The 18126-nt window shown below is 31.2% G+C and overlaps 1 protein-coding gene across 1 annotated transcript in view; it reads left to right on the forward strand.

Moving 5' to 3' along the window:
• The window catches only part of LOC134691465 (ATP-dependent RNA helicase DDX54-like), a 44083-nt gene that overhangs the window by 16722 nt on the left and 9235 nt on the right, over positions 1–18126 (forward strand). The window contains exons 14-15 of the mRNA XM_063552010.1: positions 636–812; positions 1769–1908. Of these exons, the coding sequence (XP_063408080.1) occupies positions 636–812; positions 1769–1908 (317 nt within the window). The remainder of the gene's footprint in view (positions 1–635; positions 813–1768; positions 1909–18126) is intronic.

The following is an 18126-nucleotide window of genomic DNA, read 5'->3' on the forward strand; positions in this document are numbered from 1 at the left end:
ATCCGCCCCTGGATTGAGTATATGACTATTCGTCAGTTTGACAGCTAATAAGGGCTACAAAAATTTAGAAGTAAGAGTAACAATGTTTGGTAAAATTTTGACAGACAATGAAGCATACAATGATTCTTAATCATAAGGAATGTCTTGAAGTGATATGTGATATAAACATAAATTTGTGCGATTGTTGGTTGTATAATTTTTAATAAGGTAGTATAAATTCAGAAATTATTGCCTATGCTTATTATACAAACCTTAGCAAATTAACGAAATAGAAATCTAGGAAAATATTTTTATGCCCCGCCTAGGATAGTAGAAGGCATTATGTTTTCTGGTTTGTGCGTCCATTCGTCCGCCCCTCCATCTGTCCTATTTGGAGTTAAAGTTTTTGGTCAAGGTATTTTTTGATGAATTTGAAACTTAGTATACATGTTTTCTATGATATGATCTTTCAAATTTTAATACCAAATTAGAGTTTTTACCCCAATTTCACGGTCCACTGATAGTGTGAGTGGGGTATCTGTTTACTGTGGACATATTCTTGTCTTCCCTAAATCCACATAAAATGTTGCCCGAGAAAATGAAATGAATCATCAATAATGTATTACTAGAATTTACAGTTATAACATCAATTTCAGACAATATTTGAAGTAAATGCCACGTCTAAAACAAGAGCATTTGGCGTGATGAAGAAGAAGCGTGGTTACCATCAAGGAGTGATAAAACAGCAGGTCAATAGGTTGGTAGGGGAGACAACTCCAGCATACAGAGAAACTGTAAACAAACAAGATGCAGCAGACGAGGATGACTTGACAGTGAGTAATGATTCTTGTCAAGAGAGTTATGTCCCCTTAAAATATTAATTTGATGGAACATCACATTGTTAGCCCCTACCAACAGTTTTTGCCAGATTTTTTTTCACATTTATATCAAAGTTTTTTATCAGCAATGTTATGGACAAATTTTTAAAAAAAAGTGCTGATCAAATATTTTTTTAAAGAGTTATTATGCCACTTGAAAATATTGATTATATTGGAAATTGCATTTCATCTGCTCTCAAACCTTCATATCTGTAAGATACTTAAAAAGTTAAAGATTTAATATGTGCAATGCTGGGGACATTGAAACCCTGTTCTGTTATATATCATACAATTTGTGACAAAATTAACCAAAAAATGCGTAAAAACCAGAAAAAAATAAACCAAACAGTCTTGTTGATCAAAGTACATATTCTACGTGACAAATTTTCCATTATTTACAATTTCACTTGTTTGGTCATTAGGTTTTACCCTTTATTATCTGTCTGTATGTCCCAAAATTGGTGTCCATTGTCTTACTTAAGTAAGCCTCAACTAATTTCATGAAACTTGTACACAATGCGTATTACCACAAAACGCAGATCAAGTTTGAATGTGGGTGCCATCACATTTACATTTCTAGAGTTATGCCCCTTTACAGAAGTTTCATCTCCATTTTCTAACTTAAGTTAGCCTCAACCAAATGTTATGAAACTTATACTCAATGCTTATTTCTATAAAACTCAGATCAAGTACAAATATACAATTTTTTGTAGCATCACTTTTACTGTTCTTGAGTTATGTCCCTTCATAACTTTATATACAAGCAGAGGCATCATCTCAGATGGACACATTCATCATTTTTTTTCTTATCTAATGTTTTTTTCCTGTCTTTCTTTGACATTTGCATTTTAGTGTTAGCTGTTGTGTCTTTCCCCCTCATCTAAAATATCCATCATTTTTTTCCTCCACAGAATGCTTTCAATGTTGTGATTGGTAAAAAGAGGCCATGTCAGACAACTGAAGACCCAGGTACAAAGAAAAGGAAAGTGGAAATAAGAGACGAAGAGAACTATCTCCATTATAAACCATCAGACTTTGATACTGAGAGCAGGTAAAAAAAATATATATAAAAAAGGGGGAAGGTTCCAATGGAAGAGAATTATCTCCATTATACACCATCAGACTTTGATACTGAGAGCAGGTAAAAAAAAAATATAAAAAAGGGGGGAGGTTACAATCAAATCAAGTTTATTTTGATAAATTTTAACATCATAGCAAACAATATATTTATTTATTTAAAAAATGGCATTATGAGTGCCCTAGCTTATACCATTTTCTGATAATACTTAAATGGCACATGACTGAGAAGTTCCGTATTTTTATTCAGATTGCAATTATGATATTTTTATTTCATTCATGGTTGTTAATTTCTGTGTCATTTTGGTATCTTGTGGAGAGTTGTCTTTGGCAATCATACCACATCTTCTTTTTTTTTTATATATCTATTGACTTTGAAACTTTTGCTTAAGTTTACATGTATTACTTTGTTATTAAATCAGTTCAAGGAGAACCATTAGGGGTTAAGTTTACATGTATTACTTTGTTATTACATTAGTTCAAGGAGAACCATTAGGTGTTAAGTTTACATGTGTTACTTTGTTATTAAATCAGTTCAAGGAGAACCATTAGGGGTTAAGTTTACATGTATTACTTTGTTATTACATCATTTCAAGGAGAACCATTAGGGGTTAAGTTAACATGTATTACTTTGTTATTACATCAGTTCAAGGAGAACCATTAGGTGTTAAGTTTACATGTGTTACTTTGTTATTACATCATTTCAAGGAGAACCATTAGGGGTTAAGTTTACATGTATTACTTTGTTATTACATTAGTTCAAGGAGAACCATTAGGGGTTAAGTTTACATGTATTACTTTGTTATTACATTAGTTCAAGGAGAACCATTAGGGGTTAAGTTTACATGTATTACTTTGTTATTACATTAGTTCAAGGAGAACCATTAGGGGTTAAGTTTACATGCTCAAGGAGAACCATTTGGGGTTAAGTTTACATGTATTACTTTGTTATTACATCATTTCAAGGAGAACCATTAGGGGTTAAGTTTACATGTATTACTTTGTTATTACATCAGTTCAAGGAGAACCATTAGGGGTTAAGTTTACATGTATTACTTTGTTATTACATCAGTTCAAGGAGAACCATTAGGGGTTAAGTTTACATGTATTACTTTGTTATTACATTAGTTCAAGGAGAACCATTAGGGGTTAAGTTTACATGTATTACTTTGTTATTACATCAGTTCAAGGAGAACCATTAGGGGTTAAGTTTACATGTATGACTTTGTTATTACATCAGTTCAAGGAGAACCATTAGGGGTTAAGTTTACATGTTTTGTTATTACATTAGTTCAAGGAGAACCATTAGGGGTTAAGTTTACATGTATTACTTTGTTATAACATCAGTTCAAGGAGAACCATTAGGGGTTAAGTTTACATGTATTACTTTGTTATAACATCAGTTCAAGGAGAACCATTAGGGGTTAAGTTTACATGTATTACTTTGTTATTACATCAGTTCAAGGAGAACCATTAGGGGTTAAGTTAACATGTATTACTTTGTTATTACATCAGTTCAAGGAGAACCATAAGGGGTTAAGTTTACATGTATTACTTTGTTATTACATCAGCTCAAGGAGAACCATTAGGGGTTAAGTTTACATGTATTACTTTGTAATTACATCAGTTCAAGGAGAACCATTAGGTGTTAAGTTTACATGTGTTACTTTGTTATTACATCAGTTCAAGGAGAACCATTAGGGGTTAAGTTTACATGTATTACTTTGTTATTACATCAGTTCAAGGAGAACCATTAGGGGTTAAATTTACATGTATTACTTTGTAATTACATCAGTTCAAGGAGAACCATTAGGGGTGTTGTGTAAAGATTGTGTTGTGTAAAGATTGTGTTTATTCAACGTCTAGCCATTGCTATATAAGTAGCATCATAATTACAGGTAGAAATCTTAACATGTCTAAATTTACACTAAATTCCAGACAAGGGGTATGCCAATATTTATTGGTATGTAGTTGTTCAAGTCTGTGATATTTAAATTTATGATATTTGTGAGTCTTGTTACCATAGAGATTATATAGCCCCTCCACTTCATCATGGTTCATTGACTTTAAAACTTTTACATAGTTTACAAATTTATGTGTGTGTTTTGGTTTGTTTAAAGGGAAAGACTTATGATAGGTCAATGGTATTTAGTTTGCAGTTGTATTAGCATTGACACATCTCATTTCCATGGAGACTTCAGTAATGTATTGTCAGTCATATTTCATTGACTTTAAAATAAAATTGAGAATGGAAATGGGGAATGTGTCAAAGAGACAACAACCCGACAAAATAAAAAAAACAACAGCAGAAGGTCACCAACAGGTCTTCAATGTAGCAAGAAATTCCTGCACCCAGAGGCGTCCTTCAGCTGGCCCCTAAACAAATATATACTAGTCCAGTGATGATGAACGCCATACTAATATCCAAATTGTACACAAGAAACTAAAATTAAAATAATACAAGACTAACAAAGGCCAGAGGCTCCTGACTTGGGACAGGCGCAAAAATGTGGTGGGGTTAAACATGTTTTGCATGCTTTGTACTGTTATTTTAATTTCAACATTTTTATTATCAAAATTTCAAAAAGGGCGAGACATCTCTCTTTATTTACAGTATATTTATGGAGCACTTGAATATGTGTTTTTATGTTGCTAGATTTATGCCATGATTTGATAAATCTCTTCCACAAAATGTTCTGTACTTCCTTTGTCATCTGTGAAGTCTTTTTGTCTCACCTTTTGAATCATAATACAACCTACCTTCCACAATTTTATCACCCTATTTATCTTGTACTATTATTACTTTTTAAGACCATTTATACTCTTTAGCATTTGTAACTTAAAGGGAAAATTCACGATTTTTCACTTATGGTTTAAATATGTTCATTATGACATAATATATATATTCACAAAGTTTTATTGCTATATGTGCAGTAATAAAGGAGAAATTCAATATTTAATGAAAAAATATTAACTACTTCCTGTAGGTCGTGACGTTTTCTCCTGGTTTTTGCATGCCGGGATTTAAAATACAATCATTAAAAGTCTTGGTTTTTAATCATATTTTAACGTAATCGTAAGCGCGCCGATGACTTACGCTTTATCTAAATAACCATCCGATAATAAGAAGATCAAACGCACAGACGTTCAATTGTACATATTCATGAGATAAATTTTCTTTGTTAAACTTATATATTCGAATTATTTTTGTAGACAACACAAAAAGTTATAAATTTATTTTTAATTAATATATTTTCGGACTGATAAGGTGAACAAAGTAAAGTACAATAATCTGTAAAGACAATATGTTGGTGTACTCTTATTGACCTTTTACTATCTCTGCTATGACTTGGTTGATACGATGTGTGTATTCACGGTTCTGTGGCAATACTCGTAGATGGCTTGTTGAAAGGTGAAAGGTAAATTGTTATTTGCACTTCGGTATTTAACCACTCCTCTCGGGCACATCTTGCCAGGTGTGACTGTCTATTCGGATCAGTGAATTATAAGAAAAGGGAGCATTCAATATACATATCTAAAATATTGGTGACAAATAAAAATTGATCGCCGTGGAATTATTTAATTATGTTTGGTGCTATTATTTATTTTAATTCAAATAAGTTAATTTACTAAGAAATACACAATTTTCGGTTAAAGACGGGAAACTTAAATCATATGTCCGATTGAAATGATTTACACCTTTTGTCCTTGATTGATGTCTAATAAAAAGGAGAACTTAGAAATTATGAATAGCTTTACCAAAGTATTTTTATTTGTCTTTATTAGGCAAATAAATGAATGAGAACACTTAGATTTAGACTTTTTAAAAGCCACGTATAAATTAATAACTGGAACTCACTGAAGATAACTCTACCGAAGCGGAATATAATATGAACGAATAAAGAATTTTTTTTTTTCTACTTGAGAAGTTTTTAAAAATTGACAGCAAATTTAAGGTCTTCTTGGAATGGAATCGAAAAATTACGAATAGATATTCTTTATCAAGTGTGAAAAACGTCAAGTTTTTAGAGTATTTTTCTTTAAACAAGAAAAAATAGTTTTAAAAAGAAAGTTTTTGTTTTTTTCTTGAACTCTTATATATATAGCAACTTTAGAATTAAAATTTATTCAATAAATATCAATGATGAACAAATAATTGTTCTGAAAACAAAATGTCAAAGTGACTTTGTACTTAAATGGCTTCATGGTGCCAAGAAATGTCCCCTTTGCATGATTAAAATTTGATAACTTTTCATTTAACAAAGCTTATGAACAATGTCCTACACTGAAAAATAAATAGATGTAATAAAAAGAAAATATTTCAAGATCTTTCTCTTATATATTCAAACAATTGTCAAAAAAAATAATTGTTACTTTTTGTCCTGTGACTTTATGTCCTTTACTATTGACAACGAGTAAATATTACATTTTCCCAGAGATATATAATACAATTATATGTCTCTGATTTTCCCAAATTTACCCTTGGAAAAAATACGTATATTTGTATATATCTTCAATTTTTTTTTAATTTTTTTTTTGTATCATTTTTTTTTTTATAAATAATATTCTTTACACCAGAAATTTTATTTATAAAACAAGCGTATGAGTTAAGTAATGACTAGTATATTATTTCACTTTCGGACACGCAAGACAGAGATGTATATTATACATGCACCTGATAGTTCAGTTATAAGTTATCGGCCGTGTACACTGATCAATACCTACAGAAGTGAAACGATGCATGAACTTGCAAGCCCGTCAGGAAATCGCTTGAATACCTGGACGTGTCACCTTACACCCCTCACAATACCTTTGGGGGTAATACCTTAAGCCATGCGGGTGATCAGTGGAGCGAAGATCCTAATTTATTTGAATAAAGTATATTACTTTAAAGAATTATGAACGAATTAGATTTTCGAAAACAATTTTCACGGAACACTTATTTATGATTTGAACTTTGACTTTTTAACCGATACCAATATTAACAGTTTAAAAATAACAGACTATATGGTTATTAAAAAAATAAGAACATTGTCCGTATCAAGTTAGTTAGTCGGATAAAACAACCGTACGATTGACAAGATATCGACACGTAATTAAGACTACATCGGTTACTGTAGTTTTGTTTCTTTGTGGTTTATAGACATATCGTGATTTTTATTTGGACAAGATAACAAAATGGCGGAAGGCCGAGAACTGATACTCAAACTTTAAAATCGATGGTGATCTCTTATCTAGCGGAATAAAACTATAATATTTATAAATTTGAGCATTTTTTTACAGAATGGACATAATATCAATTTTTGATTTTTTTGCGAAGTTTCCCTTTAAAACAATCAAGCGCAGGAGGTAACAACTTGGAGATCCCCGAGGGTATCACCAACCTAGTAGTCAACATTTCGGTGTTTAACATGAATATCAATGATGGGGTTATTTTTATAAATGTCATGTTAACAAATTGAAAAACTAAGGATTTTCTTATCCCAGGCATAGATTACCTTAGTCGTATTTGGCACAACTTTTTGGAATTTTGGATCCTCAATGCTCTTCAAATTATAATCCTGGTACCTTTAATAACTATTTACACTCACTCAAGTACAAATTTGGGTATTATCACTTATAAGGTTCTTCATTTATTTCCCTTAATAACTTAAATTGATATGCAAGCAGGGACATCATCTTTGTTCCATGGACACATTCCCCATTTATTTTAATGCCCCCGCTGTATCAGAGGGGGGCATTAAGTTTAATCCTTGTTTATCTGTACGTATGTACGTTCGTCCATCCATGCCCCTTTACAAATGAAAAAAATTGCTGATTTTTTTGTTTCTGTTCTATATCTTTACCTGAACCTAATGTTATTAAACTTATACACAATGCTTATAACCACAAAATACAGATCAAGTCTGAATTTTGGTGGTGTCACTGTAACCTTTCTAGAGTTATGCTCCTTTACAAATGAAAAATAGAAATCTAATATCTGTTATAGAAAAATCAATGAAGTAATTGTTAAAAGTAATTTTTAAAATTTGAGTTATCTTCCTTTGTCCATAATAGTAGTTGAATCAACTACAACCAATGCTTTATACAGTGCAATCTGTGAAAAAATTAAAACAATCTTACCCTTTCGGTGCTAATATTTTTCTTTTGGAATTCCCCATGCGATCCCATATATCACTGAATTAGTATATATTTGTTTAGGGGCCAGCTGAAGGACGCCTCGGGTGCGGGAATTTCTCGCTACATTGAAGACCTGTTGGTGACCTTCTGCTGTTGTGTTTTTTTATTTTGGTCGGGTTGTTGTCTCTTTGACACATTCCCCATTTCCATTCTCAATTTTATGATAGAGTTTTATGTTGTGTTTTTCCAGTCATTGGATATACATAAAAAAAAAAAAGAAGATGGAATGTTTAAAATTTTGATTCTACCTCAGGCATAGATTACCTAAGCTGTATTTGACAAAACTTTTAGAAAACATTTTCGTACTTTATTTGGCCTTTCAAACTTTTTTGGATTCAAGCGTCACTGATGAGTCTGGCCATATGTATATACTCTTTAATGATTTTCACTTTTATAGTCATAAAAAATGGAGAAACACATGTTGCTCATGAACTCCAGAATGTTTTGAAATATTTACTTTGTAAAACTGTGGATTCGTTTATTTCCGTTGGTGCCAATTTTCTTGGATTTGGGGAATATATTATTGCATTTTTGTGGATATTTGATTTTGTAGTATTTGATACAATCCATATAGAAGTTTGTTGTGAATTTGTATTTCATTGAATATCATGAATATATTAATTAATGGTTCAATCATACTCATGAAATCAAAAAAATGAAATTTTGTATCCACAGTAATCTATTTTTTCGAAAACATTGACATTATTTTTATGGCCCCGCAACAATGTTGTCAGTGCTATATAGTTTTACCCTTGTCCGAAATTCCATCTTTCTGTCATTCCGTAACAAATCATTATATGGAGTGTAATTTCTAAACGCCTTCAGATATTGGGCCGATTTTTGGGTTGTGAGTTAACTATGATGTGTTACAGATCAATTTTAAGTTTTGTTCCGCTCCACTAATTTTGGCCGAAATTACGGGCTTTGGACTTTGAGAAATTGTTGAAAATCACAGTTATACAGATTTTTTCTCTATTCCCCTCCAGATTTTGAGTTGATGTGAGACCATCATCATGTTTGTGTCCACATGTGTTTATATTGAAATTGCAGATTTTCCAACTTTTTGGGTCAATACCATTCGTGTCGCTTTGACACATCTAGTTTTTAATTGCTGGAGATGGGGGATGTTTCTTCATGTATCAACTTTTTATTAATTCGCTGTGGGGCCTCTTTGGACAAGTGGTCTATGTAGTTCAACTACTGTAATCTTTAGCCAGTCAACACTGTGGTTGTTAATTGCACCCCCTTGTTAGAGTGCAGTTGCACTTGACTCCAATCTTAATTGACTAGGATTATCAGTTTTTCCTATCAAAGGTCAGTGGTTTTCCCCTGGCACACTGGCTTGCTCTACCAATAAAAACTGGCCACCAATTAATAGCCAAAAAGTGGCGCTTAAAAGTGGCGATAAAACATTAACAATCAATCAATTAGTTTATGTGCTGAACAACACAGCATATTGAGTTTTTATTCTCAACAAAACTTATACTTGATCTTGACAAAACTAAAACCAAAAGTACAGTGGATTTGTCATAGCTTTTCTCAAAGTCACAGTGATGCCTTCAACACAGAACAAAAACTTTTAATTGCACATTAATGACAGCCACTTGCATCAGTGTTAGTCTCTTATGACATTTGTTTTTCCCCTCATCATTTTCTCATGGTAAAGCCCGTTAGGTCTGTGGTTTTATCCATCCATTAGTCTGTAAAAAGCTGGCAGGTTCAATTTTGGAGAATAAAACCGTGGACTATAAAAGTCTTTAAACGGTAGTTAAAGTTGAGTTCAAGGACTTTACAATAAAGTTGTAGTCCCATCAACTGGTAACTTATTTGCTTGTTGGCATGTTTCCAATGGATACACATTCTTACTATAAAAATGATGAGCCAAAAGAATTAAAGAGAAATTTGCATATTCATTACTTCGTTTTTTAATTGTTTTTCACTTTTAGCACCAACACAAAAATCATTGTCCAAGTCATTATTCATAAAATTATTGTCCAAGTCATTATTCACAAAATCATTGTCCAAGTCATTATTCACAAAATCTGTCCTTAGAACTAATACTAGTAGTGAGCATTTAAACATGATAACATTATGAATCAGTGTATGACATTATGAATCAGTTTATAACATTATGAATCACATGGTAAGATTTATGAATCACATGGTAAGATTATGAATCACATGATAACACTATGAGTCACATGACAACATTAAGAATCACATGATATCATAGAATGGATTATATCCCAGAATGGCTGAGAATGCACCATGAACACCAATAAGATTATGCAGCATATATCCCATTATCCACCATCTACATTGAGATACATTTAAAACAGCTGTTTATCCAGGTATAGAAAAATTGAACACACTACCATCCAAATATCAACAAAATCCAAGAAACATATCTCCCGAAACACCTATCAAGTTCTAATTATTCCCATGGAAACAAACTCATTGTTATTGGTTTCTTTCTTGCTCCATGTCTGTTGCCATTCTTTTATCCACGATACTTTGACCCCATATTTCCTTCCTGTTCTCTCCATATTACCCATCTCTGCTTCAGCCACAATCATTTTCTGGAAGGCGGCTGTATACACCATGTTGTAATCAATCGCAATGGTAGCCATTTTGAAGGTCAAGGTCTTTCAGTTGTCTAGGTTACAATTTTCTAAAGCACACCTTAAGATTATATTTGTTTGGTAGATGTTCTGAAGATAAATGCTTCACAAGCTGGACTAGATTTAATCTCTAGTATTCTTCTTTATATTTGATTTAATACCACTAATGGAGAACTTTGAATCTTTGTTTTAATAGTCCAGTAGCTCTTTTCTTCTACTTTTAGTAATTTTGTGTTACAGGTCTGAAAAAAAGAAACAGAAATATTTAAACACAGTTTTCAAAGTCATAAGTAATGTGTACTTAATGTGCAAAAGGGAGGGGGTCTGGGGGTTGGAAACCCCCTTTTTTTGGCCGATCAATGCATTTGAATGGGGACATGTTGTTGGCAAACTTACCCCCACCCCCTTTTTCAAATGGCTGGATCTGCCCCTGATGTGTTTTATTGGAATAGAAATAGTTGCTGTAAGTAAAATCAGGTGTTTAAAATAGGATAAAGCAGGTGCTCTAAATTAGGGTACAGTAAAAACAAGTGCTATAAATTAGGGTCAAAAACGGGTGCTTAATTGGGATAAAACAGGTGCTCTAAATTAGTGTTAATAAAGGCAACAGTAGAATACCCCTGTTTGAAAGTCGATAGAGAGAAAAGAAATCTGGGGTTACAAACTAAAACTGAGGGAAACACATCAAATGTAAGAGTAAAACAGCTACAAAAATCCAAACAACAATGCAACACACACAGAAACAAACCATAAGATAACAACTGCCATTTTCCTGTCTTGGTGCAGGACGTTTTAAGACAAAATGCAGGGTTGAACCTGGTTTTGTGGCTAGCCAAAACCTCTCACTTTTATGTCAATATTAAATATATCACAAAAATAACAACATTACATGACAGGAATACAATCCAAATAAATGGAAGAACATTCAGGACAAAGGAATACAAAAATTAACAATAAAGAGAACAAAACAATTGTCTAAATTACGATAAAAACAGGTGCTCTATAAAATAAAATTAGGATAAAAGCAGGGGCTCTATAAAATAAAATTAGGATAAAAACAGGGGGCTCAATAAAATAAAATTAGAATAAAAACAGGCACTCTAAATAAAATTAGGGAAAAAACAGGTGCTCTAAACTAGGGTAAAAACAGATGCTCTTAAACTTCAACTTTACAAACCTCTATTGTTTATACCTCATACAAATTATTGTTAGTCTGTTGTGGATATTTCAAGTTTACACTATATATGTATCAAAGTGGGGGTTAAATTACTTCATTTTGGGGAATTCCTGTCAATCAAAACAAATTTGTTTAAAAAAAAAAAGAATAAACGGAAATAAGATAAACAAATAAATATGATAAAAATAAAATTCACATGAACTTAAATAACAGGAAATTGTTGACTAGTACATTGTGAACACAAATATAAATATATGTAGGTGTGTCTGATTATCTCTGGGAAGATCATTGAAACTTATGTGTAAAAACAAACAGGAATAAAGAGAAATTGACCTATCAACCTTCAATTTCCTTCAAATTGAAAATAATTGTTCATGGGATTGTCCCAGGTCAGGAACGGTCAAAATTTGTCTTAGAATTAACTTTTGATTTTTATGCCTCAACTACCCACCTACAATAGTAGAGGGGCATTATGTTTTCTGGTCTGTGCATCCGTCTGTTCGTTTGTCTGTTCATTTGTTCACCTGTTCTTTCGTCTGTCGGTCTGTCTCGCTTCAGGATAAAGTTTTTGGTCAAGGTAGTTTTTGATGAAGCTGAAGTCCATTCAACTTGAAACTAAGTACACATGTTGCTTATGATATGATCTTTCTAATTTTATAGCCAAATTAGACTTTTGACTCAAATTTTACGGTCCATTGAACATGGAAAATGTTAGTGCAAGTGGGGCATCCGTGTAATTTGGACACATTCTTGTTAAAAGTCAATTAAATTTATTTTTGACTTTTAATGACTTTTAGTGTTTTATCATGTTAAGAGCATGACATATTGTATAGACACCATCAACCTATCAATGGACGTCAGTCTGTCTAATATTTTGATGCTGTTTCCTTGATGTATACCCCACATTAAAAGTTCTATAGGGTGAAGGTTGTTTGAACCTGTCCTGAGTCATGAACCTGTTGTCCTTTGTTGATGCAGTTCATAAGTATTGCTCATTTCTCAGTTTTTTCTATAGATTAATCCATTAGTGTTTCTAATTGATTGTTTTACAATAAAAAAAAGTGAAAAGAAATTTAACCAAACAGATAATAAGTCATGACAAGATTCCCAGCCCCCCCCCCCCCTTTTTGTGGGAAAATTTGGTTTAATATATAGGGAATCACTGGAGCATGACTGATCCCCCTTTTTTTTTAGACAGTCACACTGAATTATGATCATTTATTATTTACTTAATGTACTTAACACAAACATATGATAATAATGAAAATAATGTTTAATATTTTCCCTATTTAATTATTTATCGACAAAACACAGAAAAAAGTATTCAAAAAATTTGACAGTAATAAAATAATAATAAAAAATATAGGTTACCTTGTTTGAAACAAGTTTATATCTATATATGTGTGAATCTCTACCCATATATATACATGATATATAGACTTGGCTTATCTTTTCACCTTTTGTAACCTTTAATGTGAATAAATCTTTACAAACTGATTATCTCTCGGTTAGGAAGTATTTTATCTGATTATTTAGAGGGCAATGTAATTTGTGAAGTAGATTTGACACAGATATTGATTGTTCTGACCTAATTGCTGGGAGTCCCTTAATTTATTATGAGTGGGTGTAATTAGGTTATTTGTTAATTTATGAAATTGATTAATAATATTTGATTGTCATGTAATTGGAGTAATTCTATATTTTGGCAGCTGTTTATTTTGTAATTATTAATCTTGATACTGGTTGGGTTTTTTTTTTAGTAAAAATGTCTACACTTTTTGTTTTCCTCAAGCTGTAGAAGGATTGTTAAGGAAAAAAGCTATGAGTTGTCTTGAAAATATGAAATGTCTTTCGGATTTGATTTGTAGAGAACAAATGAATTATTCTGGCTTGTTGTTTCTAAAAAGGGTTGAAAGTATTTGTTTTCAAATTTATATGATATATATGGAAATAAACTCATCATAGATACCAGGACTAAATTTTGTACATACGCCAGACGCGCGTTTCGTCTACAAAAGACTTGAATCCAAAAAAGTTAAAAGTACAAAGTAGATACTGTAAATTAAAAAATTATTGAGACTTTTTTTATTAATACATTAAATGTAAAAGTTTTAAGTTCCCAATAACAACTTAAATTCATAATTTAGTAGTTTTTTCCTTAAAAAAAAATCATTTTGCTATTCCATTAAATTATTTTTGTCAATAGTCAAGAATTCACAATAATAAATGCACACATTAATTTCTGAAATATGTCATACCTTGTAAATGTTTTTATTTAAATGTTTAAAAGTTTAACATTATTAAATCCAACTTAATGTGTGAGTAGTAATACTATCAGATATATCTTATGTAAACACTATAGTGGGTTTGAAGTAGGATTACACCACAACGTCTTTGGTTGTAAAGATTATGAAATTAAAAGGCATTAGTCTTGCAAAATGTTTAACTTCCTTCTTAAAAAACATTACTATAAAACAGTCCTTTTGTTCCTTAGAATTGTAATTATTGTATAGAGTGTAGGCTTTTAATCATAGATAAGTTTATTTAATCATACATGTATTTAAAGTATTTTAATAACATATATGCAGACTTTAAATCTCACATGCATAATTAAAATCAATTTACCATGAACAAATTGCAGTATTTTTGTGTCTATTCTCTAACTTTATAGTTTGCTTATAATAATAATAATAATAATAATAATAATAATAATAATAATAATAATAATAATAATAATAATAATAATAATAATAATAATAATAATAATAATAATAATAATAAATTGTTTATTTAAAGAGTATTACCACAAAATACATATCATGTGTAAATTTTAGTGGTGTCACTTTAACCGTTCTAGAGTTATGCCCCCTTCCACAAGGGAAAATTGCTGAATTGTTTTCATTTCCGTTCTAGAGTTATGCCCTTTACCACAAAACACAGATCAAGTTCTAGTTTTGGTGCTGTTGGTTTCACTTTTATAGTTCCTTAGTTATGCTACTGTATTATGTTAATGTTTATACAAGATGGGACATTATCTTTATCCCATTGACACATTTTCCATTTATTTTTCTGTTGTTAAATATTTAAATATTATGACAGTCAATGTTACATTTATACACTGACCACAGAAGTCACAGGACTTTAAAAGAACCCTGAAGACTTTTAATGGCCCACCTACGATAGTGGAGGGGCATTATGTTTTCTGGTCTGTGCCTCCGTTCGTTCGTCCGTCTGTGCATCCGTTCGCTTCAGGTTAAAGTTTTTGGTCAAGGTAGTTTTTGAAGAAGTTGAAGTCCAATCAACTTGAAACTTAGTACACATGTTACCCATGATATGATCTTTCTAATTTTAATGCCAAATTATAGTTTTGACCCCAATTTCATTGTCCACTGAACATAGAAAATGATAGTGCAAAGTTCAGGTTAAAGTTTTTGGTCAAGGTAGTTTTTGATAAATTTAAAGTTACATCAACTTGAAACTTAGTACACATGTTCCCTATAATATGATCTTTGTAATTATAATTAAAAATTATAAGTTTGACCCCAATTTCACGGTCCACTGAACATAGAAAATGATAGTGCGAGTGGGGCATCCGTGTACTATGGACACATTCTTGTTTATGCTATATCTTGCAGATGCAATGGGAACTGGACATTAAAAAAATCCAAAAGTCCATTAGTACTATATTGTTTTTACAAAAAAAAAGTATAAGTGGCCTTGGCTGTTTTTTGCTCTTTGGTCAGCTGGTGATGTCTCTTTGCCGTATTCCCCATTTCCATTCTCACCTTTATGAATTTAAGTTCACTGTCATTTTTTGGTCCAGTGAAATTTTCTGATCTGATTTACAGTAATGTCATTTGAATTTGACACATAAGTGAATTATAACCATTTACACTTGTGCTGCAAGTAAAAAAAAATGTTAAAAAAAAAACATGGCTTCCCTTAAGAATGATAATATTGGGTTACTCAACAGCACATAATTCTGTTTTATATAGGAAAATACAACAACTTTCATAAGTCTCAAAAATTAAGGAAGTTTCCAGAAAATTTATTGGCAATTCATGTAAAAGAGATTTCTTAGAATTTTCAGGTATTTTTTTTATTCTTGTAAAAAATTTCTAATTTTTTTTACTAAGGTCATTTTTAAAAGGCAATTTATGAAAAAAAATATTAACCTAAATTTCAAGTTATTAATTTCATTTATTCTTGTAACACTTGTGATTATTATTATTCCTTTGGTCATTTTCATCAAATTGTGAAAACAAGATTTCCTCTGAAGTTCCTAGTTAAATTTTATTAATACTAATAAATCTTATGAGTATTTTATTTCTTTTGTTCAGTTTTATCCATCATCCGGTGTTTTATTTACCTTTAGTTAAAACTAACTTCTATCCACGTCTAGATAATATCCAATACTAACTATTAATGTAAATAAATAATGACCACAAATAAACCTGCTGACAAATTATTGTCTCCATGGTTACCACAGTAACGATATGTCACATTATAGTACCACCTGTCCGTCTTTTCAATTATTGCTAGGTTACCATTAGCACAAGAACTACTTTTATACTATATGTTATAAAGTGTCAATTAGAATAGCACCACTGCATCATGAGGTGATATGGCCTAATACGGTCGTTAACACCAAAAAGTCTTTTAGTAATTCCTTAAGGTTTATAGACTATAGATATATGGGAGGATAACAATATATATATAAGATAAGATAAGATTTATTTTATTAAAGTGTCACCATCCATTGCAATATCAATATATATATATCTATACTATTAAACGAGAAGACCTCATTTTGGGTGTCGCTTCTCTTCTTTCCACAATTAATTGATCAACACGCCTCTGTGTCCTATAGATACAGTGCATAGTGCCATTTGTCATCCATTCATATGATTATTCAGATTGAGTTATTTTTGGAGAAAAACGAGAAAAAAGACATCCGGATATTGTCTCGTCATTGGACGAAATTTTAAGTCAAATTAGACTTCCGGTTTGCGTTTTTCTGTATACTTTGAACATACATATACAAAGAATAAAGAGTATTTTCAGAATTATATCTGCTATCATTTTCAATTAAGTTTACTATCCACAGCAGTCACAGAGTTTATTAAATAGAGAGGGTCTGTATACTTTATCAATGACCACTATGGATCGATTAGTAAACTGAGAATTGAAAGTAAATACGCTATATTTATATAGTAATGAATGTTCATAATATACAGATAAGCGCTAAAAATATTCATGTGAACTTATAATACCTTTTCTGAAATTCTCCAGTCATTAAATCTTTTACAAAATTCATTGATTACAAAAAAAAAAAGATGTGGTATGATTGCCATGTTGAGACAACTCTCCACAAGAGACCAATATGACACAGATATTAACAATTATAGGTTACCGTACGACCTTCAACAACGAGCAAAGCCCATACCGCATACTCAGCTTTAAAAGGCCCCGAACTGACAATGTAAAACAATTCAAACCAGAAAACTAGCGGCCTTATTTATGTACAAAAAAATGAACGAAAAACAAATATGTAACACATAAACAAACAACAACCACTGAATTACCGGCTCCTTACTTGAATGTTCATAACATACTAAATGTATGTTCATATTGAAATTGATAGAAAACCAAAAAATGGGAATATTGGAAATAAAGGAGGAGGGATAAAAAAAAAAAAGCATTTTCCTGTCCCCAATAACCTATGACTTGTGATACTTTTGCTGAAATTCTCCAGTCATTCAATATTTTACAAAATTCTTCCAACAACACTTTACATACTTTAAACTACGCCCTGAATGCCCGCGATTTCGCGGGTGTGTTCTAGTACACATAAAGTCTTAAGAACCTAACCTAACCTATTCAATAGTCACATTTCAGTAAAAGGATGCCAGCCGAAAAGGACTTATGAGACACTATCATTAAAACAGACATCTATTACATTAATAAAAGGACAGCTTTGTTACATTTAAAAAGTATTTCATAAATAAATGAAAAAAAACAACAAAAAAAACATATATAATTTCTAAATGACATGTTTTCGTCAATAAAATATATATAATTTTTTTGCATTAACAAAATATTTATAGTGCTGCTATTTATAGATATATGATGGAAATGTTCTTGCTTCATAGAAAGGTTTTACAAAGTTATTGTATTTTGTAAAGATTGTTAATATAAAAGCAATTATTATGTG

The sequence above is a fragment of the Mytilus trossulus genome, chromosome 11 (genome assembly GCF_036588685.1).
Source record: "Mytilus trossulus isolate FHL-02 chromosome 11, PNRI_Mtr1.1.1.hap1, whole genome shotgun sequence".
In the NCBI taxonomy this organism is placed as follows: domain Eukaryota; kingdom Metazoa; phylum Mollusca; class Bivalvia; order Mytilida; family Mytilidae; genus Mytilus; species Mytilus trossulus.